General features: G+C 44.0%; 1 protein-coding gene and 1 non-coding gene across 4 annotated transcripts in view; one reads left to right on the forward strand and one right to left on the reverse strand.

Annotated features, from left to right (window-relative positions):
• Positions 1-24,858, forward strand: part of LOC140416871 (protein argonaute-3) — a 293,216-nt gene that overhangs the window by 161,028 nt on the left and 107,330 nt on the right. For all 3 annotated transcript variants that reach the window (XM_072501157.1, XM_072501156.1, XM_072501158.1), the window contains 2 exons: positions 535-749; positions 6,122-6,258. In XM_072501157.1, coding sequence (XP_072357258.1) covers positions 535-749; positions 6,122-6,258 — 352 coding nt within the window. The remainder of the gene's footprint in view (positions 1-534; positions 750-6,121; positions 6,259-24,858) is intronic.
• On the reverse strand, positions 11,077-11,181 carry LOC140430603 (U6 spliceosomal RNA). Its single transcript, XR_011949468.1, has one exon. It is a non-coding gene; the product is annotated as a U6 spliceosomal RNA (small nuclear RNA).

Here is a 24,858-nt window from a genome sequence, read left to right on the forward strand (position 1 = left end):
CATATCACATGAGCCTGTTTCTGGGCAGAATTTGGTATGATTTCACTGTTTCCCAATTCTGGTGTATTTTGTTTTCCTTTAAATTAAAAGAAGCATTTAAAAAACATAATCATCGTATTAAAGTCTTGCATTTGTGACACTGTGCCCCAGGCTCTGCTGCCAAATTAATCCACTGACCAACTAGAAAAGAGCAGACAGACGAGAATTGCACCTCATTATAATAAATGATTGTACTTTTTATGCTGTTGATCTGAAATGAAATAGACTGCTCTAACTCATTTTCATATGAAAACACTTGTAGCCACCAAAGTAAATAGTTATACCTTTCCTCCTGTTGTTTGCACTGTATTGGAGCTCAGATCTCAAGAGATGAGGCGTCATTAGAAAAAGGCATTGGACCTTCCAGCTGCTGATAATTTTTGCTAATTTGCCATTTGCAAATAATTAGCTTTTTACAATAAACCAACTGTTCTTTAGCAAAATGTGTGCATGAAGGACTGTCATAAAATTAGCTTGCAACATTTATTTTTGAAGGTGGATTTGGAGGTGACGTTACCAGGAGAAGGAAAGGACCGAATTTTCAGGGTGTCGATAAAATTTGTTTCAAGAGTGAGCTGGCACTTGCTGCATGAAGTTCTGACAGGTCGTAGTATGCCAGAGCTGCTGCCCGGATTGGACCTGGACAAACCACTCAGCACAAATCCTGTACATGCCGTCGATGTTGTCCTACGACACCTTCCTTCCATGAAGTGAGTATCAACTGGAAATTCTTAATAAGCTTTGATTTTTAATTTTTTCCCCCAATTCCTTAATCCACCAAGACCAGTCACAAAAACATTAATTATTATTGGGGATGTTGTCCTGCTATTTTCTTTCCTGTCTTTCTAAATCTGCATGAAATACTCCCAATGTGAAAAGGTAGGAAAGTGTTGTCTTTTATCCTCCTCCGTTTGTGCCTGAACTGCACTAAGCAGCTCGGCCATGTTTTTGTGCATATTCTCTCAACCCCCTGGCTATTGCACGGTCAATTCCAGCCCCACTTGACTCTGAGTCACAACACAAGTGAAATTGGATGTTATTTTAAAATACCTGAGGACCTTGGCTGAGCCCAATAAATTGCAGTCACCAGGTTTGTAAATTTAACACACAAATAACCTTTTATTATTTAACAGTAATATTAGAGCAGCATGGTAGCACAGTGGGTAGCACAGTTGCATCAAAGCTCCAGAGTCCCAGGTTCGATTCCTGGTTTGGGTCACTGTCTGCGCGGAGTCTGCACGTTCTCCCCGTGGCTGCGTGAGTTTCCTCCGGATGCTCCGATTTCCTCCCACAGTCCAAAGATGTGCAGGTTAGGTGGATTGGCTGTGCTAAATTGCCCTTAGTGTCCAAAAATGTTAGGTGGGGTTGCTGGGTTACAGAGATGGGGGTGGGCTATCCAAGGGCCAGTGCAGACTCGATGAGCCGAAGGGCCTCCTTCTGCACTGTAAATTCTACGATTCTATAATGTAACTGACTACCTAATACCCCTTACCCAACACCTCTCCCCTCCTCTCTCTCTTATATATAATTTCTGTCCAGCTCTCTCAGAAGCATCCTGCAGGAACCAAACACAGACTTTTGTCAACCGGAACACTGTGCCTAGCCAACCCACAGGCTGCCAGCCAGCCAATTGAACTACTCCAAAGCTGTTTCTTAAGATAACGAAGAGTCTGTATTCTCCCCTCCAAAAACATTCTTTCTATTTTGGTAGGATCTGTCGTAGGTAGATGCAGTTTTTCAGTTGATGGCTTTTTGTACATGTATATTAATTTGCTTCTGCAGGGGAAAAAATTAATGACAGGAAAGGCTCTGCATTTTACACATTAAAAAGAGTAAATCATTTGAGCGCTGCCTAATGTAAAAAAAACACAACAATGTTGATTTTGTGGCACTATCCATAGTTGCCTAACAATATGTGATGAATACACTTTGTAAGAGTGAAGATCCAGCAAAATACGTTAACTTTCTTGTGGTAATAACATAATTTTTGAACTATCAAAATGCAAGTAAAGTTGCATTAATCCTTTTGCAGCTAGGTTCAATGTAGGACTATGGAGTGTTTTAACAGTTGCCACTGCAAGTTATTATTTGAATCAAGGTAGGTGATTCTGAAATTCTCTCTTTTTTTTTAAAATAATATTTTATTGAAAATTTTTGGTCAACCAACACAGTACATTGTGCGTCCTTTACACAACATTGTAACAATACAGATAATAATGACCTTTTTAAATTTAAACAAAAACAACAACAAATAAATAAATATTAAATAACAAAGAATAAAAACTAGCCCTAATTGGCAACTGCCTTGTCTCAGGCCACCCCCCCCCCCCATCTCCCTCCCCCCCCCCCCAAGTCCTGGGCCGCTGCTGCTGCCTTCTTTGTTCTCCCCTATCTATCTTTCCGCAAGATATTCGACGAACGGTTGCCACCGCCTAGTAAACCCTTGAGCCGACCCCCTTAGGACGAACTTAATCCGCTCTAACTTTATGAACCCCGCCATATCATTTATCCAGGTCTCCACCCCCGGGGGCTTGGCTTCTTTCCACATTAGCAGTATTCTGCGCCGGGCTACTAGGGACGCAAAGGCCAAAACATCGGCCTCTTTCGCCTCCTGCACTCCCGGCTCTTGTGCAACCCCAAATATAGCCAACCCCCAGCTTGGTTCGACCCGGACTCCTACTACTTTCGAAAGCACCTTTGTCACCCCCATCCAAAACCCCTGTAGTGCCGGGCATGACCAAAACATATGGGTATGATTCGCTGGGCTTCTCGAGCACCTCGCACACCTATCCTCCACCCCAAAAAATTTACTGAGCCGTGTTCCAGTCATATGTGCCCTGTGTAATACCTTAAACTGAATCAGGCTTAGCCTGGCGCACGAGGACGACGAGTTTACCCTGTTTAGGGCATCTGCCCACATCCCCTCCTCAATCTCCTCCCCTAGCTCTTCTTCCCATTTCCCTTTTAGTTCGTCCATCATAGTCTCCCCTTCGTCTCTCATTTCCCTATATATATCCGACACCTTACCGTCCCCCACCCATTTCTTTGAGATGACTCTGTCCTGCACCTCTTGTGTCGGGAGCTGCGGGAATTCCCTCACCTGTTGCCTCGCAAAAGCCCTCAATTGCATGTACCTGAATGCATTCCCTTGGGGCAACCCATATTTCTCGGTCAGCACTCCCAGACTCGCAAACTTCCCATCCACAAATAGATCTTTCAATTGCGTTATACCTGCTCTTTGCCACATTCCATATCCCCCATCCATTCCCCCCGGGGCAAACCTATGGTTGTTTCTTATCGGGGACCCCCCCAGTGCTCCGGTCTTTCCCCTATGTCGTCTCCACTGTCCCCAAATCTTCAGTGTAGCTACCACCACCGGACTCGTGGTATGGTTCCTTGGTGAGAACGGCAATGGGGCTGTCACCATAGCCTGCAGGCTGGTCCCCCTACAGGACGCCCTCTCTAATCTCTTCCACGCCGCTCCTTCCTCCTCTCCCATCCACTTACTCACCATTGAAATATTAGCGGCCCAATAATACTCACTTAGGCTCGGTAGTGCCAGCCCCCCCTGAAATTCTCTCTTTAACCTTTTCCAATTGCTTTAACATAATACCTGATGCCTTGTTTGTTCTTTTTCAAAGCTGATGAGTTAAATAATTTTAGGTTTCCAGGTTTTACAAATTGCTGTCACTGGTAAATTTAAACATCTCAATAGCAAGAAAGATTGATGTGAAAAGTGATAACTAGCAATGTAACAGTAAGCTAAAACCAATAATGTCCTGCATCATTTTGATTGCAATTATTTTTTCTGAATGATGGATTTTATGTAATGCCTAAATTCAAGAATGCTGCAAATTGAAGTTTTAAAAAAAAAAAAAAATTATCAAATTCTCATTGGCAAGCAATACTGTTAAATTGATGATCGGGTTGGCACATCATTCAGGCTGCAGCATCCAGCAAGAGATTCCACACTGTAAATTGCAATTATCTTGTATTCAGTTACTTTAAAATCTCAGCAAACGGAAGAATTTTTAATTTGCTGTTCTTGAGCATTTCAGAAGTAAACCTTCTGAGTGTATGTTACTGGAAATTAAAAAAAGCATTGGTTGTTAATTTGCATAAGTGGTTTCAATGCTCAGCGTTACGTACAGTACGTGATAATTGCTGTTTGATCTAGTAATCAAATATTTCAGTAGCATTCCTACTATTCTTATAATTTAACGCTTTTAAATCTAGTTTCAGTTCAATTATGTAATTGAAAGACATACATATTTATATCCCATCCACTAACATTTTAAATGTTCATGTAGAACTTAAGCAACCAACCTAACAGAATTTCCATTTAAACTATCCAAATGGAGCTTATACAGTGGTTTAATAGACAGTACTGTATTCCTACCTCTGGTATTTGGTTCAAATACAGCCTACATTGATCCATTTTAAATGTTCTTGCTACAAAGGTTCAATTATGGTTTGAAAATACCCTTTTTGGCAGTGAGTGGCAAATTCAGACCAGACAGATGGCTGGTGTGGAAAGTAGAGAAATGACACACCATTGCAGACCTCATGCCCCTTATGAACAAGAGTGGGTCTGTCTGCCCACTACATAGCTAAATACAATGAGACACAGGAATCGAGCAAAGAGCCCTTGGCACTGCACTAGCTTAATGACAAAGTACCTCCATCCTCACAAAATGGATTGAATAGGTGCTGCAAATCGGATATAAGCTGAACCCATTTAAACATATCAAATCTGTAGACAAACATTTTAGCATTACGTAAGTAAATAAACAGTATCCAGCTCAAGCAAAATATTTGCTGTTCTCTTTGATGTCAAAACTAAATTCTTACATCTCTTCAGCTATGTTTCAACTGCACTGCCTTTGAATGTAACATTGATCCTTAATAGCCATCCTTTTCCTGTGATGAAACACTATCACAGAATCGCTGTTCTAGCTTTGTCTCCCTGTTAAATAGCTCCTTCATAAACACAGAGCCAAAGATAACCCTCAATCAAATGCTCCCCTCTGCATTGTTACCCATCAAAGAAACTACAAAGAATCCTTGGTTATGCCCCAACCATCCCCCACAACTTTACTCTCGACACAGCTGCCAAACGGAAATCAGCTCCCAGGATAGCCATCTTCTAGAATTTTGGAATTGGATACAAGAGTTCTATGCCAGATTGCCCGCAAGACAGATCCTTGACACTGCGTTGTGTAATGTCATCCTCCCAAGTTCCAAAACTATGAAGATATTCATCTTGATAAAAGATACAAATATTAGCCAATATATAATGTAAATTCTATACAGCTATTAAAACACCAGCAATAACTGACTGTTAATCTTGCTTTTGTAATATGGTCAGCAGTAAAGAAAAAAAGCAAATAACCCAAATTGAATGTTTTGTCACGATCTCATCCCTCTGAATTGCCCTAGAATTCTTCATATGAAACTAGTTGTTTTGGAGGCACAGCGCCAAAGACTTTGATTCAATTCCAGCCTTGGGTAACTGTCTATGTGGAGTTTGCATTTTCTCCCCATGTCTGTGTGGGTTTCCTCCGAATGTTCCGGTTTCCTCCCACAGTCCAAATATGTGCAGGTTAGGTGGATTGGTCATGCTAAATTCCCCCTTAGTATCCAAAGATATGCAGGTTAGGTGGGGTTATGGTGATAGGGCGGCGGAGTGATCCTAGGTAGGGTGCTCTTTCAGAGGGTTGGTGTAGACTCGATGGGCCAAATGCACTATAGGAACTCTATGGAAATCTAATCTCTATTATGTTAGCTAAGATGGCAACCATTCTTTGCACCACACAATTGTACAAACAACAACAAAATGGATGACCATTCTGTTTTTGGTGGTATTTAAAATGGAAATATTGGCCAAAATATTGAGAATTCTTACATCTCTTCAGCCTAATTCCATGTGATCTTAAAATTTTCTTTACCTAGCAGTTGGGACCTCATTCTCTCATCCAAGGCCTCCTGCTGTATTTCATCTCTTGAATGTATAAATAGCTTTAGCAGTAGTGAAAAAGACCTAGGCATACGGTCTTAATTCATGTTCTGTGTTTTGTTACAGGTACACCCCTGTTGGCCGCTCTTTCTTCTCTGCACCTGAAGGATATGACCATCCATTGGGTGGAGGCAGAGAGGTCTGGTTTGGTTTTCATCAGTCTGTCAGACCTGCCATGTGGAAAATGATGCTGAACATAGATGGTGAGCACAATGATTTGGTTGTTTTGCAATCGCCAAACCCAATCTTACTCCTGTGTTCTCTCGTGTGTTCAAATTTCATTTAGCTGTCAAGGTATTTAAGAAATACTACATTATGGTTCTGACTGACTGGGCTGCAGAAAGTTGATAGTAATAGCTCCTCTCACTCCTGGGAAAATAAATTGAGTGTTAAAGCCTATGAAGGTTCCGAAGGAAAGGGGAGGTAAAATGCTATTGTTATAGACAACTTGTATAATTGTTCCATTTATTATGGAGTTGATTCTGTCTTGCATAACTACGTCTGGTGCTTTGATCGTAAGAAGTAGTCTTGTGTAAAAGCCTGCATCGATAGCTTTGCCACTTTCAGGCTTGCCCATTCCAACGTTTTTCTAGCTGCACCCCACCCCCCATGTCTTGCTTCCATAGATTCCAACTCATCCATAGCTCTGTTGCTTTTATCTTAACTTGCACCATGTCTTGGTCACCCATCATCCCTGTTCTCACTAACTTGATTGGCAATTGACCCCAAATATCTGTTTTAAAATTCTTATCCCTGTGTTCAAATCTCTGTGGCCTTGCTCCTCCTTATCGCTGTAATCTTCTGCGCTCCTCCAAATCAGGCCTCTGGAATATTTCTAGAGGCCTTCCCTCTACTATTTATTGCTGTGCTTTCAACTGTGTCGGCCTTCAGCTCTGGAATTCCCTCCCTAGACCTCACCACCACCTTCCCCTCCTTTAAATCATTCCATGAAATCTACCTCTTTGACCAAGCTTTTATTCATCCTTCTCCAACTCCTTTAATTCAGTATTAATTTTCAGACGAGTGTACTTTGAAATGCGATGGGATATTTTTCTAAGTTAAAGGCATATACTTTCTAAGTTAAAGGCATATATAATAATCTTTATTATTGTCACAAATAGGCTTACATTAACACCACAATGAAGTAAATTACTGTGAAAATCCCCTGGTCGCCACACTCCAGTGGCTGAAATGCAAAGTTGTTGATGAATCTTCTCAGTTGGCATTTAAGTATTTTTCTTTTAAGCCTCGCCACCTTTTTGATTTAAACACCAATCTTCAACCAAAGAGAATGCATGCGATTTAGCAGGTTTTGGATTTTGGTAAAGCTTAATCATTGGAATTGATCTCAGGGGTGCCTACTTCCTTTTCCATAGTGAGAACTTTTGACACTTATTTCATTAGAACCAAGCAATTGCTCTCAGATTAGGGCGGTTAGGATGCAGCACAATTCTTTCTAAAAAAAAAAAAAAAAAAAAAACCACAAAACCAAAAAGCGTATTCCAAATTCTCATTATTTTGTTAACTTGTCTTCTTTTATAGTAAAACAAAATTCCATGTCTACAGTAGAACCCTAAAAGAATTCATAAAATGTAACCGATTTACACTTCATAAAAAGTTGCAGTACACAATACATCAAAAGGCTTTTCTGATAGATTTGTCAAAATGTTTTTGTATCGTTAACCATCAGACTTGAAATGTATCCGAACCTGATAAACAGTTGATTAGTCGTATTGAAGTTCAGTCCACAAAAGGCTCAATTCTTTCATAGTTGAGTGGTCAGATTTGTATTTTATTTGAAGATCTGTTTCCTTTCTCTACCTTTTCTTTGAGCTAACAGGTATTATATTCCTTGCAAGAATGCCAGTATCAAAGTAGCATGATGCAAATAGCAAAAAGAAGTTGCAAAATGATTTTGAGACAACTTGTCGAAGAAATGTGTTATTGAATTCAGTCTTGATATTTTGTTGTTACTGAAGGGACTTCCGTGGTGACTTTCTATCGATCCCAAAGTCAATCACGCTTAAAGCAAATTGGACTACCATCTTTCCATGCCATAGCATATTATGTCCAATATGATCACTGACAACATGACAGGTTTCTGCTTGAGCGGTTGCAAAAAAATGTTGTATCCCTTCAAGTCTTTCTCTACAGGGTGAACACCAAGTTTTTGCTCCCATGAATCCCTCAATGACTAATCTGGAAATTCTCTGTTGTTAAGTGTTAGCATTTACTTGCTGCAATGTTTTGGGATTAGTTACAACAGTGTTGTTGAATAACAAGCCTTATCAGGAATAGATCTTTAAAAAAATTTTTTTAATAAACATTTTATTGAGGTATTTTTGGTATAGAAACAACAACAAAATAGACAGGATACATGAAACCATAAACATAGTGCAAAAACCGTTTACCTTTCGTACAGTTCTCCCTCTTATTGACCCTCTACTCTAACCTAACCTACTCCCCTCAATGAACACATCCCCCATCCTCTCAATCCCCGCTCTCCGCCATATCCGGAACCCCCCCACCCATACTCCCCGGGGCAAACTGGTGGTTATCACAAATTGGGGCCCAGACCGATGTTCCCACTGCACCCACATGCCGCCTCCACTGGCCCCAAACTCTCAGGGCTGCCACCACCACGGGGCTGACGGAGTACCGCGCCGGCGGGAGCGGCAGAGGCGCAGTTACCAACGCCCTCAAACTGGTGCCCTTACAAGAAGCCGCCTCCATATGCACCCACACCGACCCCTCCCCCACCACCCACTTCCTGATCGTGGCTACGTTAGCCGCCTTCTAATAATTGCTAAAATTTGGCAGCGCAGCCCGCCCTCTCCCCGGCTCCGCTTGAGCATTACCTTCCTTGCCTGCCCAGATGAAGCCCGTGATCACCCTGTTGACCCGCTTAAAAAAGGACCGCGGATTAAAAATGGGGAGACATTGAAATACGAATAGGAATCTCGGGAGGGCTGTCATTTTCACTGTTTGTACCCTCCCAGCCAGCGACAACGGGAGCGCGTCCCATCTCCGGAAATCGTCCTTCATTTGGTCCACTAGCCGGGCCAGACTCAATTTATGCAGCCAGTCCCATTCCCGCGCCACTTGGATGCCCAGGTACCTAAAACTTTTCCTTCTGACCTAAACGGCAGCTCCCCCAGTCGCCCCTCCTGTCCCCTCACCTGAACCACAAACATCTCACTCTTATCCATGTTTAGCTTCTACCCTGAAAACCAGCCGAATTCCCCTAAAATCTTCATGATTTCCTTCATCCCCTCTACTGGGTCCGAAATGTACAGAAGCAGATCATCCGCATAGAGCGAAACCCTGTGCTCGCTCGCTCGCTCTCTCTCTCTCTCTCTCTCTCTCTCTCTCTCTCTCTCTCTCTCTCTCTCTCTCTCTTCTTTCCCCCCCCTGCCCCCGGACCAGTCCTCTCCAGCCCCTTGAAGTTCTCAGAGAAATTGCCAACAGCTCTATAGCCAGCACAAACAACAGTGGGGAGAGGGGACATAGGAATAGATCTTTTTGAAGTTTATTTTGTTTCCCAGCCCTACAATTTTAATACGAAACAACCATCACTGATGGTTGGTAAATTGTGACTCCCTGGGTTTGTACTAGAGGTAGCAATTCTGTCTAGAGCCAATTCTGGACAGTGAGGAAACTTTTTTGATTTGATTAAGAGGTGAAGAAGATAACTTATCAGTGAAATTATGGGAAATGGAGCCTCAGTACCCAGAAGAGGAAAAACTTAAACATCACTTAAAGCACTATTGGAAGAGAAAATGTGATGGTGAAGAAATGGTAATCTGAGTTTGGGCGATTACACCTTTCACCGAAAAGCTTTGACAATAGCATTTCTTCATTAAAATTTGCTTCTTGACACTAAAAGTTTAGTACTGCTGGAAATGGCTGATCAGGATAGCTAAATAAAAAGCACCCCAATAAAATAGTAGAAAATCAAGTGGCAAAAGTGAACTTAAACAGAGGAAAACGTAATAGGAAACCTAATGGAACCAAAGATTGGCAAGCTCCCTGTTCCTGATGGCCTGCAACTTGGGGTCTTAGAGGAAGTGAATGCAGAGATGGTGGATGCTCTGGTTGTAATCTTCCAACATTCCCTAGATTTGGAAAGGTCCCAATGGATTTGAAAACCACAAATATAACAGTTTCATTCAAGAAAAAAGGGAGATTGAAAGCAAGAATCTATGTCACTTAGCCTGGCATATGCCATTGGGGAAATGCTTTAATTGATTAATAAGGAAATAATAGCAGGACAATTAGAAAATCTTCATTCAATCAAGCACAATCGGCATGGTTTAATGAAAGGAATATTATGTGTGAAATCTATTAAAGCTCTTTGAAATGTCGCAAACAGGATGGGAAAATTGGACCCCGTAGATTTTAGTGTATTTGGATTTCAAAAAAGCATTTGATTTCCGAAAAGGAGTTGATAAGGTGCCAGATTAAAGGCTACTATGCAGTGTATGGGGGTGATATAATAGCATGAATAGAGGCTTGATTAGCTAAAATTTAAGCAATGGCGCAATTCTCCCAAAAGGTAACAGAGACCCCTAGCAAGCGCGTTTAGCCACATGTTTCCCGGCACTCGCAGTGCCGAGAAACATATGGCTATTCAACATGACTCGCATTATATAAGCGGGCTGAATGGGGAACGTGTGGCCAAGGCAGCGCACAGCTCCGTTTTGTACAGTGGGGAGCTCTGCTCACCGGAACTCCCCAGTGTAGTGAGAGATTGAGACACCATTTTTAACTGGCACCCTGATCTCCGAGGCCCCCAAAACGATTCCCGACCTGTTTTACTGGCGCATTGTGGTCGTTGGATCGTGCCCAAAGAGTCGGGATAAATTGGTAATTTTCAGGTTGATGAAGTGTAACCAGTGGGGTGCCACAGGGATCAGTGTTGGGGCCTCCATTTACAAACTGTATTAGTGACTTGGACAAAGGAAGTGTGTATTGTCAAACTTGCTGACGATACAAAGATAGCTAGGAAAGCAAATTGATTTAAAAATATGGAATGCTTCACCATTTTGTGTCATGTTTGGGCAGGGACTATGCTAATCTTATCTGTATCGTTCCAATTTTAGTATATGTGCTGCCGAAGCGAGCACCGTTTGGAAAGCAAGTTAAGGATAAGTGAGTGGGCAAAATATTTGGCAGGGAGAGGAAAATGTGAGGTTCCCCACTTTGGTAGTGTGGTAATTGTCCCTTTAAGGGCAACACTGCAGAGTAAGAGTCACCTGGCCAGGGTGACCAGTCAGGATTTTGTGTGGAATCACCCAATGGTGAGAGAGGTTCCTAGGCAGGAACGATTTGAAAGCAAGCTACAACCATGCGGCTGCTGTACAGTCTGGTGAATAAACACCTTTTGTGTTCAATAATGTGGGGACTTCCAGTGTGGCGGCATGAAATAGCGGCCACATCTCGGGTAGCTCCCACGCAGGCTCCAGTACCTGGGCTTAACTGTCCGATCGAAAGATTATTTTTAAAAAACATACCCTCCCAGAAGTGAAACTGACCACAAAGAACTCTATGTCGAAACTGACATCGAAGGGGATCGGAGGGGTGAAATTGCAGACGTTGAGCCCCAGCAATGATGCAGCAAAGATGGCGGTGGAGGCTGCCATGCCTATCATCCTCGACATGATGGTAGGGTGGTAGCTAGAGAATTTAAAAAATTTGGTGCAGAAATGGATGAGTGCCTAGAAAAACAAGGTCAGGAATTGAATGCTTCATTTGAAACCATGGTGGAGGAAGCTTTGCGTCCAGTAAGGGAGCAACTGAGCAAAACATAATTAGGTGCACAGGCGGAGAAATTGAAAAATGTGGAGGAAGCCTTATCCCAGCGCGAAGACAGACTTGTGTCCTTGGAGGCTGAAATGGCGATCGCCAGCGACAGGAACAAGGGCTTCAGGGTGAAGCTGGATTATTTAGAAAATAGCTCCAGGCGCATGACCTGAAGCTGGTGGGTTTACCTGAGGGAGTTGAGGGCGTACGGCCGACAAAATACGTTTCTGCAAAGTTTTCCCAATTGATGAGCGGCGATGAGGTATTTGCTGCGCTGGAGCTCGACAGGCACACAGAGCCTTGAGGCAGAAAACCGCGTCCGAATAAGCCACCTCGAGCAGTGATCATTCGATTTCATAGTTTTCAGAAAAAGGAGCGGGTTCTGGGATTAGCCAAGAAAGCCTGCAACATCAACTGGGTCGGCAACATGGTAAGGATTTACCAGACATTGGCACACATCTGGCGAAAGGACAGATGGCCTTCAATAATAATCTTTATTATTGTCACAAGCAGGCTTACATTAACACTGCAATGAAGTTACTGTGAACATCCCCTCGTCACCACACTCCGGAGCCTGTTCGGGTGCAGTGAGGGAGAATTCAGAATGTCCAAATTACCCAACAGCACATCTTTTGGGACTTGTGGGAGGAAACCAGAGCACCCGGAGGAAACCCACGCAGACACGGGGAGAACGTGCAGACTCCGCACAGACAATGAGAAGACAGATAATCTGGGAATCGACCCTGGGACCCTGGCACTGTGAACAATGGTGCTAACCACTATGCTACATGCAGCTCTTCAATAAGGTGAAGATGGTCCTCTTTAATGGAAGAGTGCGATTGGGGTTGTACCCAGCGAAATTAAGGGTCACATTCAACTCGAAAGATTTCTATTTCGAAACTCCTGAGTAGGCATGGTCTGGACATGGCTTGAGGGATGTGGACGGGTAGTGGTCAGTTGGGATTTTAATATTTTGCTGCTTTTATTGTTCATGTTCATGTTGTTAAGGTGTTGAGTTGGGTTAATGGTGGCGGTGTTTGGTTGGACACTAAGGGCAATTTAGCATGGCCAATCCACCTAACCTGCACATCCTTGGACTGTGGGAGGAAACCGGAGCACCCGGAAGAAACCCCCACAGACACTGGGAGAACGTGCAGACTCTGCACAGACAGTGACCCAAGTTGGGAATCGAACCTGGGACCCTGGAGCAGTGAAGCAACAGTGCTAAGTACTGTGCTACCGTGCTAGACTGGAGGTAGATTGTTCTATGCCAAGATCACTGGCCCGAGGGATATGGCAAAAGCATTAATTGAGGGGCACGGGGACACTGGCCCTTGGCGGTTCGATCATCGGAGGGAGAAAGAGATCTTGTTCTTCTCCTCCGTATGCAGTTTATTCCAGGGTTAACTACTTTGTCATAAACCGATCGCTAATGGCTGGGGTGAAGGAATGAGTATTCAGTGGTGGTGTTTTCTGACCATGCCCCACATTGGATGGACCTTGAGTTGGGGGTAAGGGGCGTTGAAAGGGGTGGTGGCTGGATGTGGATCTGCTCGCGGACATTGGGTTCTGTGCAAGGACTCTGGGGCTATCAGAATTATATTTTTAACAATGATGAGACCTCTCCCATGACACTATGGGAAGCACTGAAGGTTGTAATTAGATGAGAAATTTTATCTTTTAAGGCCCATTTAGAGCTGGAGGCAAGGAGGGAGCGGGAAAAAAACTAGTAGTCACATTCTGGGGAAGGTGGGACCTGTACAGACAGGAAGGTTTGCACCTGAACCAGCGGGGCACCAATATCCTGGGAGGGAAATTTGCTACGGCTCTTCGGGGGGGGGGTTTAAACTAATTTGCCAGGGGGATGGGAAAACGAGCTGTAGTCCGGAAGCCAGTGTTGAGAGTAGTGAGGTACTGAGGAGGGTATCAAGGTCGCAGGAGTGTACCGGCAGACAGAAAGGTGGGTTGAAGTGTGTCTACTTCAATGCAAGGAGCATCTGGAATAAGGTAGGTGAACTTGGAGTGTAGATTGGTACTTGGGATTACGATGTTGTGGCCATTACGGAGACATGTTTAGAACAGGGACAGGAATGGTTGTTGGAAGCTCCGGGGTATAGATGTTTCAGTGAGAGTAGGGAAGGTGGTAAAAGAGGTGGAGGAGTAGCATTGTTAATCAAGGATAGTTTAACGGCTGCAGAAAGGCAGTTCGAGGGGGATCTGCCTACTGAGGTAATATGGACTGAAGTTAGAAATAGGAAAGGAGCGGTCACATTGTTAGGAGTTTTCTATAGACTCCCAAATAGTAAAAGAGATGTGGAGGAAGAAATTGCAAAACAGATTATGGATAGGTGTGGAGGTCTCAGGGTAGTTGTCATGGGTGACTTTAACTTTCCAAATATTGATTGGAACCTCTAAAGGTCAAACAGTTTGGATGGGGCAGTTTTTGTACAGTGTGTGCAGGAGGGTTTCCTGGCACTATGTGGATAGGCCGACAAGAGGTGGGGCCACATTGGATTTGGTACTGGGTAATGAACCGGGCCAAGTGTTAGACTTGTTTGTGGGAGAGCACTTTGGAGATAGTGACCACAATTCGGTGTCTTTCACTATTTCAATGGAGAGGGATAGGGCCATACGGCAGGGCAAGGTTTATAATTGGGGAGGGGTAATTATGATGCGATTAGGCAAGAATTAGGGAGCATAAGATGGGAACAGAAACTGTCAGGGAAAGACACAAATTAAAAGTGGAGCTTGTTCAAGGAACAAATACTGCGTGTCCTTGATAGGTATTTCCCTGTCAGGCAGGGAGGAAATGGCTGTGTGAGGGAACCATGGTTCACAAAAGAGATTGAATGTCTTGTCAAGAGGAACCAGGAAGCCTTTGTAAGGATGAGAAAACAAGGTTCAGTTGGGTCGCTTGAGGGTTACAAGGTAGCAAGGAATGAGCTTTTTAAAAAAAAAAAAGGGCTTAGGAGAGCTAGGAGGGGGCATGAGAAGTCCTTGGTGGATCGGATCAAGGAAAACCCCAAGGCTTGTTACTCTTATGTGAGCAATAAAAGAATGACCAGGCTGAGGTTAGGGCCGGACAAGGACAATAGTGGGAACTTGTGCATGGAGTCAGAAGAGATGGGAGAGGAGTTGAATGAATACTTTACTTAGTGTTCACCAAGGAGAGGGGCCATGTTTTTGAGGATGAGAGTGTGATACAAGCGGGTAGGCTGGAGGCAGTAGATGTTCTGAGGGAGGATGTATTAGCAATTTTGAAAAACCTTCGGGTCGACAAGTCCCCTGGGCCAGATGGGATATATCCTAGGATTCTTTGGGAGGCAAGAGATGAGATTGCAGAGCCTTTGGCTTTGATCTTTGGGTCCTCGCTCTCCACGGGGATAGTGCCGGAGGACTAGAGAGTGGTGAATGTTGTTCCTCTGTTCAAGAAAGGGAAATAGGAATGACCCTGGTAATTATAGGCCGGTTAGTCTTTCTTCGCTGGTCGGTAAGTTAATAGAAAAGGTCCTGAAGGATAGGATTTATGACCATTTGGAAAGATGCAGCTTAATCTGGGATAGTCAACACGGATGTCTTGTCTTACAAATTTGATTGAATTCTTGGAGGTGGTAACTAAGTGTGTAGATGAAGGTAGAGCAGTTGACGTCGTATACATGGATTTTAGTAAGGTGTTTGATAAGGTTCCCCATGGTCGGCTCATGAAGAAAGTAAGGAGGTGTGGAATAGAGGGAAATTTGGCCAATTGGATAAGTAACTGGCTATCGCATAGAAGACAGGGTGGTGGTGGATGGAAAATTTTCAGACTGGAGACCAGTTACCAGCAGTGTACCACCGGGAATCAGTGCTGGGTTCTCTGCTACTTGTGATTCTTATCAATGACTTGGAGGAGGGGGCTGAAGGATGGGTCAGTAAATTTGCTGATGACACCAAGGTTGGTGGAGTAGTGGATGAGGTGGAGGGCTGTTGTAGGCTGCAAAGAGACATTGATGGGATGCAGAGCTGGGCCGGAAAATGGCAGATGGAGTTTAACCCTGATAATTGCGAGGTGATTCATTTTGGTAGGAAAAATTTGAATGCGTATTACAGGGTCAACGGCAGGGTTCTGAGGAATGTGGAGGAACAGCGAGATCTTGGGGTTCATGTCCACAGATCTCTGAAGGTTGCCACTCAAGTGGATAGAGCCATGAAGAAAGCCTATAGTGTGTTAGCGTTTATTAACAGGGGGCTTGAGTTTAAGAGCCGTGGGGTTATGCTGCAACTGTACATGACCCTGGTGAGACCACATTTGGAATACTGTGTGCAGTTCTGGTCACCTCACGATAGGAAGGATGTGGAAGCATTGGAAAGGGTGCAAAGGAGATTTACCAGGATGCTGCCTGGTTTGCAGGATAGGTCTTATGAGGAAAGGTTGAGGGAGCTAGGGCTTTTCTCTTTGGAGCGGAGGAGGATGAGAGGCGACTTAATAGAGGTTTATAAGATGATGAGGGAGATAGATAGAGTGGACGTTCAGAGACTATTTCCTCGGGTGGATGTAGTTGTTACAAGGGGGCATAACTGTAAGGTTCAGGGTGGGAGATATAGCAGGGATGTCCGAGGTAGGTTCTTTACTCAGAGAGTAGTTGGGGTGTGGAATGGACTGCCTGGTGATAGTGGAGTCGGACACTTTAGGAACTTTCAAGCGGTTATTGGATAAGCACATGGAGCACACCAGAATGACAGGGAGTGGGATAGCTTGATCTTGGTTTCGAACAAAGCTCGGCACAACATCGAGGGCCGAAGGACCTGTTCTGTGTTGTACTGTTCTATGTTCTATAGTCAATATTAAAGGTAGATCATAAGTGTGCGGACACCCCATCCCAAAAACTATTAGCGGAGAGGAGGAAACTGCAAACGCCGTTTGATCTGATCACTACAGATAGGCAGCACGACAGCGGAGGTGAGCTAAAGGGGTTATTTACAAAGATGGAGAGAAAGTAAGTCGGCTCCTGAAATATGAACTGAGGAAATAAGAGGCTAAGAGGAAGATTGCCCAGATGAGGGTGCGAAATGAGGGGCGGTCTCTGATCAGGAGAAGGTAAATGAGGTATTTAAGACCTTTTACCAAAATCTATGTATATTGCACTCCACGAGATGGGAAAGATATGGTGGAATTCCTCGGTTAATTGGAGTTTCCAAAGGTGGAGGAGGAGTTATGAGAGGATCTTGAAACTACACTGGAGTTGGATGAGCTCAAGCAGGCTACAAAACTGATGCAGCCGGTGAACGCACCGGAACCTGATGGGTTCCTTTTTAAAAAAACATTTGAGTACCCAATTATCTTTTTCCAATTACAGGTCAGTTTAACATGGCTAATCCATCTACCCTGCACATCTTTGGGTTATGGGGGTGATACCCACGCAGACACTGGGAGAATGTGCAAACTCTACCCGGACAGTGACCCGGGGCCGGGATCGAACCCGGGTCCTCAGTGCCGCGAGGCAGCAGTGCTAACCACTGCACCACTGTGGCGCCCCAGAACCTGGTGGGTTCCCGGTGGGCTTTTGTTTAAAATATGAATTTAGAGTGCCCAATTTGTTTCCCAATTAAGGGGGCAATTTAGCATGGCCAATTCACCTACCCTGCGCATCTTTTTGGGTTGTGGGGTGAGACCCATGCAGACACTGGGAAAATGTGCAAACTCCACATGGACAGTGACCTGAGGCCTGGATCAAAGCCTCCCTACTGGCCTTCGCCTGGTGGGATTTTATAAAGAAAATTCATAGACCTATTATTAGCCCCTCTATCGTTAGGGATGTTTAGGGACTCCGTGGAGAAAGGTGCTTTGCCACAGACGCTGAGGTAGGCTTCGATTCCCTTCTCTTGAAAAAATACGGGGGCTTCTTAGATTGCGGGTCGTATCGTCCAATCTCCCTAATAAATGTGGACGTGAAGCTGTTCACTTAGGTGCTGGCATTAAGACTGGAACCAGGCAGCACGGTGGTGCAGTGGGTTAGCCCTGTTGCCTCACGACGCCGAGGTCCCAGGTTCGATCCCGGCTCTGGGTCACTGTCCGTGTGGAGTTTGCACATTCTCCCCGTGTTTGAGTGGGTTTCACCCCCACAACCCAAAGATGTGCAGACTAGGTGGATTGGCCATGCTGAATTGCCCCTTAATTGGAAAAAATGAATTGAGTACTCTAAATTAAAAAACAAAAGACTGGAACCTTGTCTGCCAGAGGTGGTGGGGAAAGACCCAATGGGTTTCATTAAGGGGCGGAAGTGAAGGCGAACGCGAGATGATTGTTAAATGTGGTGCTTGCCCTGGGGGAGCGTCGGGTCCTGGAGATCATAATCTTGCTCGGCGCAGAGAAGGCACCGAGTGGGATTATCTGTTTGAAGTTTTAGAAAATTTGGATTTGGGTCGGGCTTTGTAGCCTGGATGCGGCTGTTAATACGACCCATTTGCCAGTGTTTACACAAATAAAGTGACCTCCAACCCCTTTCGACTTTAGAGGGGGTCCCAGGCAGGGATGTCTGTTGTCACCGTTGCTGTTTGCACTAGCCATGTCCCCGAGTTCCTCGAATACATGGGGAGGAATAGTTATAGGTGGATGGGACAAAAGGTCTCGCTGTACATCGACTACTTACTATTATAAGTGAGGGATCTGGAGGCGCCAATAGATAACATTATCAGAGTCTTGCAGCATTTTGGGGCCTTTTCTGTTTACAAGCTTTGGGTTCAGGTGCGAGCATAGTCTGTGAGGGGAGCAAGCCTAGCGAGGTTTGGAATGAGACGTTGAGGAGGATGAACTCAACCTCATCCTGTGCGAGGCGGAGCCTCATCCAGCTGAAAGTGGTATTCTGAGCACGCCTTATGAAGGCTAGAATGAGTCCATTTTTTTGAAGGTGTGGATGATAGATGCGTTTGGGTGTCTGGGGGTCCCTGCATATCATGAGCACATGTTCTGGTCATGCTCAAAGCTGGCGGACTTTAGGAGGTCCTTTTTTTTTTTGAGACTATGTCGGCAACCCTGAACATTGGGTTGGAGCCTTGCCCATTGGTGGCGATTTGGAGGATTTCGGTTGTGCCGGAACTCTGGACCGGGGAGGGGGATAACGTCCTGGCCTTTGCCTCACTGGTGTCAAGGAGACAGATCCTCATAGGCTGGAGGTTGATTACACCGCCAAGCGCCTCGGCAGGGCGAGGTGACTTGATGCCATTTTTACATCTCACGAAGGTTAAGTTTGCCGTGAGAGGGTCAGTGGAAGGGTTTTACTGCAGATGGCAGCCGTTTATATTGTACTTTAAAGAGCTCGTCACTGTTAGCTGTTGGGGGGGAGGTTACAAGATGAGTAGTGGGGGGGGAACTTAGTAACTGAGTTTTAACTTTTGTAAGAGAAGTGGAGAGGGGATTCTTATTTTTTAATTGTTCTGTGTTTTTGTAGGTTTTGTACTAAAATTGTTTAAAAGTTTTTAAAGAAAAATATTTACAAAAAAAATAATGAAGTCTATGAAAAGGCACTATTATGTCTGACAACAAGGATAAATGATCCTGACAATGCCTCTGGCCCGACACCTGTGAGTATTCTGTTTTAATTGAAGTCTGAAGGAGAAGAAAATACTCACCAGAATGTCCCTCTTTGGGCGAATACTCATTTGACTCCTCCACCAAGCACTGGACACAATATGTTGAGTGCCTTGGTATTATTTCCAAGCAAATGAAATAAGTGAGGAAGCAAAGCGCAAAGCGGATTCCCCTAAATGTTAGTGGAACTCAGACCTAGAACCTTATTTGCAGTCCTACAGCCCAAAGTGCGCCCAATTCCAAATCATTGTGAGCTTGTGGATTTAGTGAAGGCTCAATTACACCCTCAACCATCAGTCCTACTCCAATGATTTAATTAGAGGGCGAGAGCCCAAGGTGAATTGAGCACAACTTACATTGCTAAACTGAAACAATTATCAGAGTAGTGTGATTTTGGAGCCATCTTAAATGGCTTTTAATGGGATAGGTTAATCTGTGGCGTGAACTGCGCTATTCAATGCAGATGACTTGCAGAGGCTGGCATAGATTTTGAACTGGCAATGGAGATGGTGCTGGTTGTGGAAAGCGCTGAAAAAGGTGCGCTGGCTGTGCATAGCGCTGAAAAAGGTGCACAAGAGCTGCAGAACGCACAAAATGGCGTCACTTACCAGTTCAGGCAGCAACCTGCAGCCAGCAGAAGCAGACACAAAATGGGAAACAATTTCAGCCACCAACAAAACAAGAAGGTGCAGAATAGGCAATCAGTCAGGAATGCTTAAAGTGGAATGTTAGCGATGTGGAGGTAACCACACTCCTGAATCATGTTGGTTTAAGGAGGCTGAGTGGTTTATCGGCACAAAAGAGGACATTTGCTCAAAGAAGTGCAGAGCTAAATCAAGATTGTTGAGTAATCAGTCGACTAAGATGTTACAAGTATGCTATATGGAAGAGCCGAGCCACTTGTGATTCTAGTGTTCACTCTGTTTAATATAAAAACAGGCAAGATAGTATCAAAACTATAATGCTCCGAATGAGTGAGCAAGCATACATTTCAGTACCTAAAAGAGGGAATCCAACCATTGAACATGAAGAGGACTTTAGCCAAGTTGAAGACTTATACGGGAGAAACAATAAAAATAATAGGCACCACAATGATATCCTGTAAGCTATGGACAACAGTCTACCCAGCTCCCAGCAATAATAATGATGGATGAAAGACAAACCTCCTTGACCGTGATTGGCTAAAATAAACATGTTGAATTGGGCTGGGATTTTTCAAGTGCGGTAAGGGGACTGCCCGAACTGATGGGAAAATACAAGAATGTCTTCTGTGATGAATTAGGCAAAATCAAAGGGCTACAAACTAAGATTTATGTGGATCCAGAGGCTCCCTGATTCTTTAGGGCAAAACAGGTATGTGGATACTGAGTTAAACAGGTTGGAAGAATTAGGCATTATCCAGCAGTTCAGTTCTCTAAATGGGCAGCACCTTTAGCCCTGTATTGAAATCGGACAAGACCATTTGCATTTGTGGCGATTAAAAGCTAACAGTTAATCAGGCTGCCAAGCTGGATAAATATCCCAGCTGGAGAATTGAAGACCTGTATACAAAGCAGGTAGGCGGTCAATCTTGCACAAAGCTGGATATGAGTCGAGTGTACCAGCAGCTCTAATTAGATGACTGTTCTCTGGGTACGTCACGATAAATACACAAAAGGCCTATTTCAGTACACGTGCTCCCTTTTGGCGTGTCTTCGGCATGTGAAATATTCCTCAGGACAATGGAGAGTCTGCTACAGGGACTACCACGTGTTGTAGTATACCTTGATGATGTCCTTGTAACTGGATGAACAGAGGCCGAGCATCTAGCAAACTTTGAAGAGGTGAGATTTCAGGCTGGAGTTTGCTTCAAGAAAGAGAGGTGCACCTTCCAGATGACCCATACTCCTGCTGGTTTACTCTTAAAAGGGACAATCAGCACATTGTGTTCACTAATGAAGTCTGGGTTCAGGGTGGCATGGTGACGCAGTGGTTAGCACTGCTGTCTCACAGTGCTGAGGACCCGGGTTCGATCCCAGCCCCAGGTCACTGTCCATGTGGAGTTTGCACATTTTCCCCATGTCTGTGTGGGTCTCACACCCACAACCCAAAAAGATGTGCAGGGCAGGTGAATTGGCCACACTAAATTGCCCCTTAATTTGGGGGAAACAATTGGATACTCTTTATATTTAAAAAAAAAAAAAAAAAAAATTTTAATACTGAAAAAAAAAAATGAAGTCTTTGTCCATTAATGAAGTCTGTGAAAGTGCATCATTACAGGCAGGGAACATAGAAAAGCAGAATTTTATTTAAATGTAGAGAGAGTGCAGAATGCTTCAATGCAAAGGGACGTAGATATCTTTGTACGTGAATCTCAAAGTGTTGCCATGTAGGAACAACTAAATAGGAAGGCACATTGACTGTTAGTCCTAACTGCAAGGGAGATGGAGTATAAAAGTAAAGAAGTCTTGCTACAGTTGTACAGGGCATTGGTGTGGCCACACCTAGAGTACTGCATGCCTAAAGTACTGCTTTCCTTAAATGTACTTGCATTGGAGACAGTTCAGAGAAGGTTCACTCCTGGGATGAAGGCGATGTTTTATGACGAGATTGGGTCCTTTGCTTGGGGTTTAGAAAAATGAGTGGTGATCTTATTGAAATATATATTATTGAGGGGCTATGCAAGGGAGATCCTGGAAGGATGTTATCTCTCAAAATTCAGGGTCTCACATTTAAGATGAAGATGAGGAATTTCTTCTCCTGAGTGTTGTTAATCTTGGGAATTCGCTACCCGAGAGAGCAGTGAGGCTGGGCCATTGAATGTATTCCAGGCTGAGTTAGACAGATTTTTGGTTCACAAGTGGGACGAGGATTATTGGGACAGGCAAGAAAGTGGAGATCTACATTGATTTTATTGAATGATGGAGCGGGCTTGAGAAGCCAAATGTCCTACTCCTGTTTCTTATTTTCTTTTTAAAAATAAATTTAGAGTACCCAATTAATTTTTTCCAATTAAGGGGCAATTTAATGTTGCCAATCCACCTACCCTGCACATCTTTGGGTTGTGGGGGTGAAACCCACGCAAACACAGGGAGAATGTGCAAACTCCACACAGACAGTGAAGCAGGGCCGGGATGGAACCTGGGACCTCGGTGCCGTGAGGCAGCAGTGCTAACCACTACGCCACCGTGCTGCTCCGTTTTCTATTTTCTTATGTTCTTCATTAAGAAAGGATAAAATGCTTGCTCTTGATCTCTTAGGAGTAAAAAAAAACCGATGAAATTATAGTGGATGCAATAGGGCATCAAATGAAAATATTATCTTCTAACAGCTGCAAGTGTTTGTACTAAAAATGGTTAAGCAGCTCTGACAATGTTTGATTTTAAAAAAATACTACCTACTGTAACTTGCTTTTATCAAGGAAATTGAAGGATCTTCATTCTTCAACTAGGAATATTTTTTCTAATGGTGCAAACTTAATTCTCACAAGTGCAGTTACAGTTTAGAGCTATTAAATTGCTTTTGACTTGTTTGCAAAAATTAACTTTGTTGCATTGCTTAACCTTTGAGCACACTTACTATAGTACTCTTACATTTTGTAATATAAATAGCTTGGGGAAGTGAGATTTGTCATGGAAGAGAAGAGGTGGTGTACTCATGCATTCAGAACCTGTAATGATGAACCTCTTGATCCTCATTGTATCTTAACCTGCAAATTGAAAAGTAAAAGACGCAGGCCTGAAATGTAAGTAAATCGTCATGGTCAGAACATTTAATTTTATTGCATAGTGCTATGAAGATTCAATTAATTTAGCATAAATTGTTTGTAATATTTACATGCTTCAAGTTAGTGTAATATTCTCAAGGGCCAATTCTCTGATCTGAGCACAAAGATGAAAGGAACTATGTATGATATACAGCCAATCGAATCATGTTTTGGGATCCGAACTTATGACCAGTCCAAGCAACAGGCAGACAGCCTGCCACTGAGGAGTGAGCTTTGAGAGTGCATTGGATATCTGATGGTTTTGTTGGCATTTAAAACTTAATCCTCAATTAATTGATGCTTTTGAATCTGATGCATTTGATAGGGCTTCAGTCTTTACCTCCAGTTTATTTTAGTTTTGTTGATATTATTAGTGGTCACGTCTATCTTGGGACTTACGGAGCAGCGAAGAGAGATTTCTCCTTCTCTCGGGTCCACCAGGCCTATTCTAAGATTGACATTTTTGTAGTTGGTATGTCCTTGCTACTGAGGGTGTTGGAGTCGGGGTACTCTGCAGTGGTGATCTCGATCACGCCCCGCACTATGTCGACATGATGGTTGGCCCGGGTCACGCTCAGCGCTTCTTTTGGAGGTTTGATACTTCGCTGTTGACGGATAAAAAATTTTTGCGAGAGGATCTCCTCTGTCATCGAGGAATATTTGAGCTTTAATAAGAGGGGAGATTGCCCCTTCAATGCTGAGAGACACTGAAGGTGGTCATTAGAGGGGAGATTATCTCCTTGAAAGCACATAAGGAAAAGGGCTGTGGATGGCGGATGCCATCGAAAGGTGGACCGCCAATACTCTATCAATCAAACATCAGAATTACTGGCTAGCAGGAAGAACTGCAGGTGGAGTTTGGTATTCTATCCACTGACGTCAGCGCGCTTGCGGCGGTGTTCACAGGGGGCTGTCTATGAACACAGGGAGAAGGTTAGTCGCCTGCTGACACATCAGCTGAGACGGCAGGCAGCCACTCTGGAAATTGTGCAAGTCAGGGTCTCCACCCCAACCAAGGTTAATGGGGCGTTTGAAGCGTTCTATAAGAACTTGTACGAGTCACAACACCCAGAGGATGAGTCCTTAATGTTCAAGTTTTTAGACGATCTGGCCTCCTCGGTAATGGAGCAGGGGGAAAGGGAGGAATTGGAAGCTCCTCTGACACCAGAGGAGGTTAAGGAAGGTATTGATGCAGTCAGAGAAGACGCCGGGACCAGAAGGGTTCCTGATTGAATTTTACAAAACGTTTGCCGGGTTGCTGACCCAACTGCTGGAGACGTTCGAGGATTCTGACTCTAGATACGTTGCCAACCTCTTTGGTGCAACCGACGATCTTGATATTGAAGAACGATAAAGACCCAATGGAATGTGGGTTGTACCGCCCATCTCTTTGTTGAATGCAGATGCAAAGTTGCTGGTGGAAGTATTGGCGAGGCGATTGGACTCCTTCCTCCCGGGGATAATTTCAGAAGAGCAGGCAAGATTTATTAAGGGGAGCCAACTATCGGCCAATGTCTGGAGGCTGCTCAACATGATTCTGTCCCACTCTCCATGCCCTGAAACAGAGGTGATTATTTCTCGATGCAGAGAAGGAGTTCAATAGGGTGGAATGGAGCTATTTATTTGAGGTCTTGAGCAGGTTTGGCTTTGGACCTAGGTTTATATCCTGGATCTAACTGCCAGTGATAT

This window comes from Scyliorhinus torazame, chromosome 1 (assembly GCF_047496885.1).
Source record: "Scyliorhinus torazame isolate Kashiwa2021f chromosome 1, sScyTor2.1, whole genome shotgun sequence".
Lineage (NCBI taxonomy): Eukaryota > Metazoa > Chordata > Chondrichthyes > Carcharhiniformes > Scyliorhinidae > Scyliorhinus > Scyliorhinus torazame.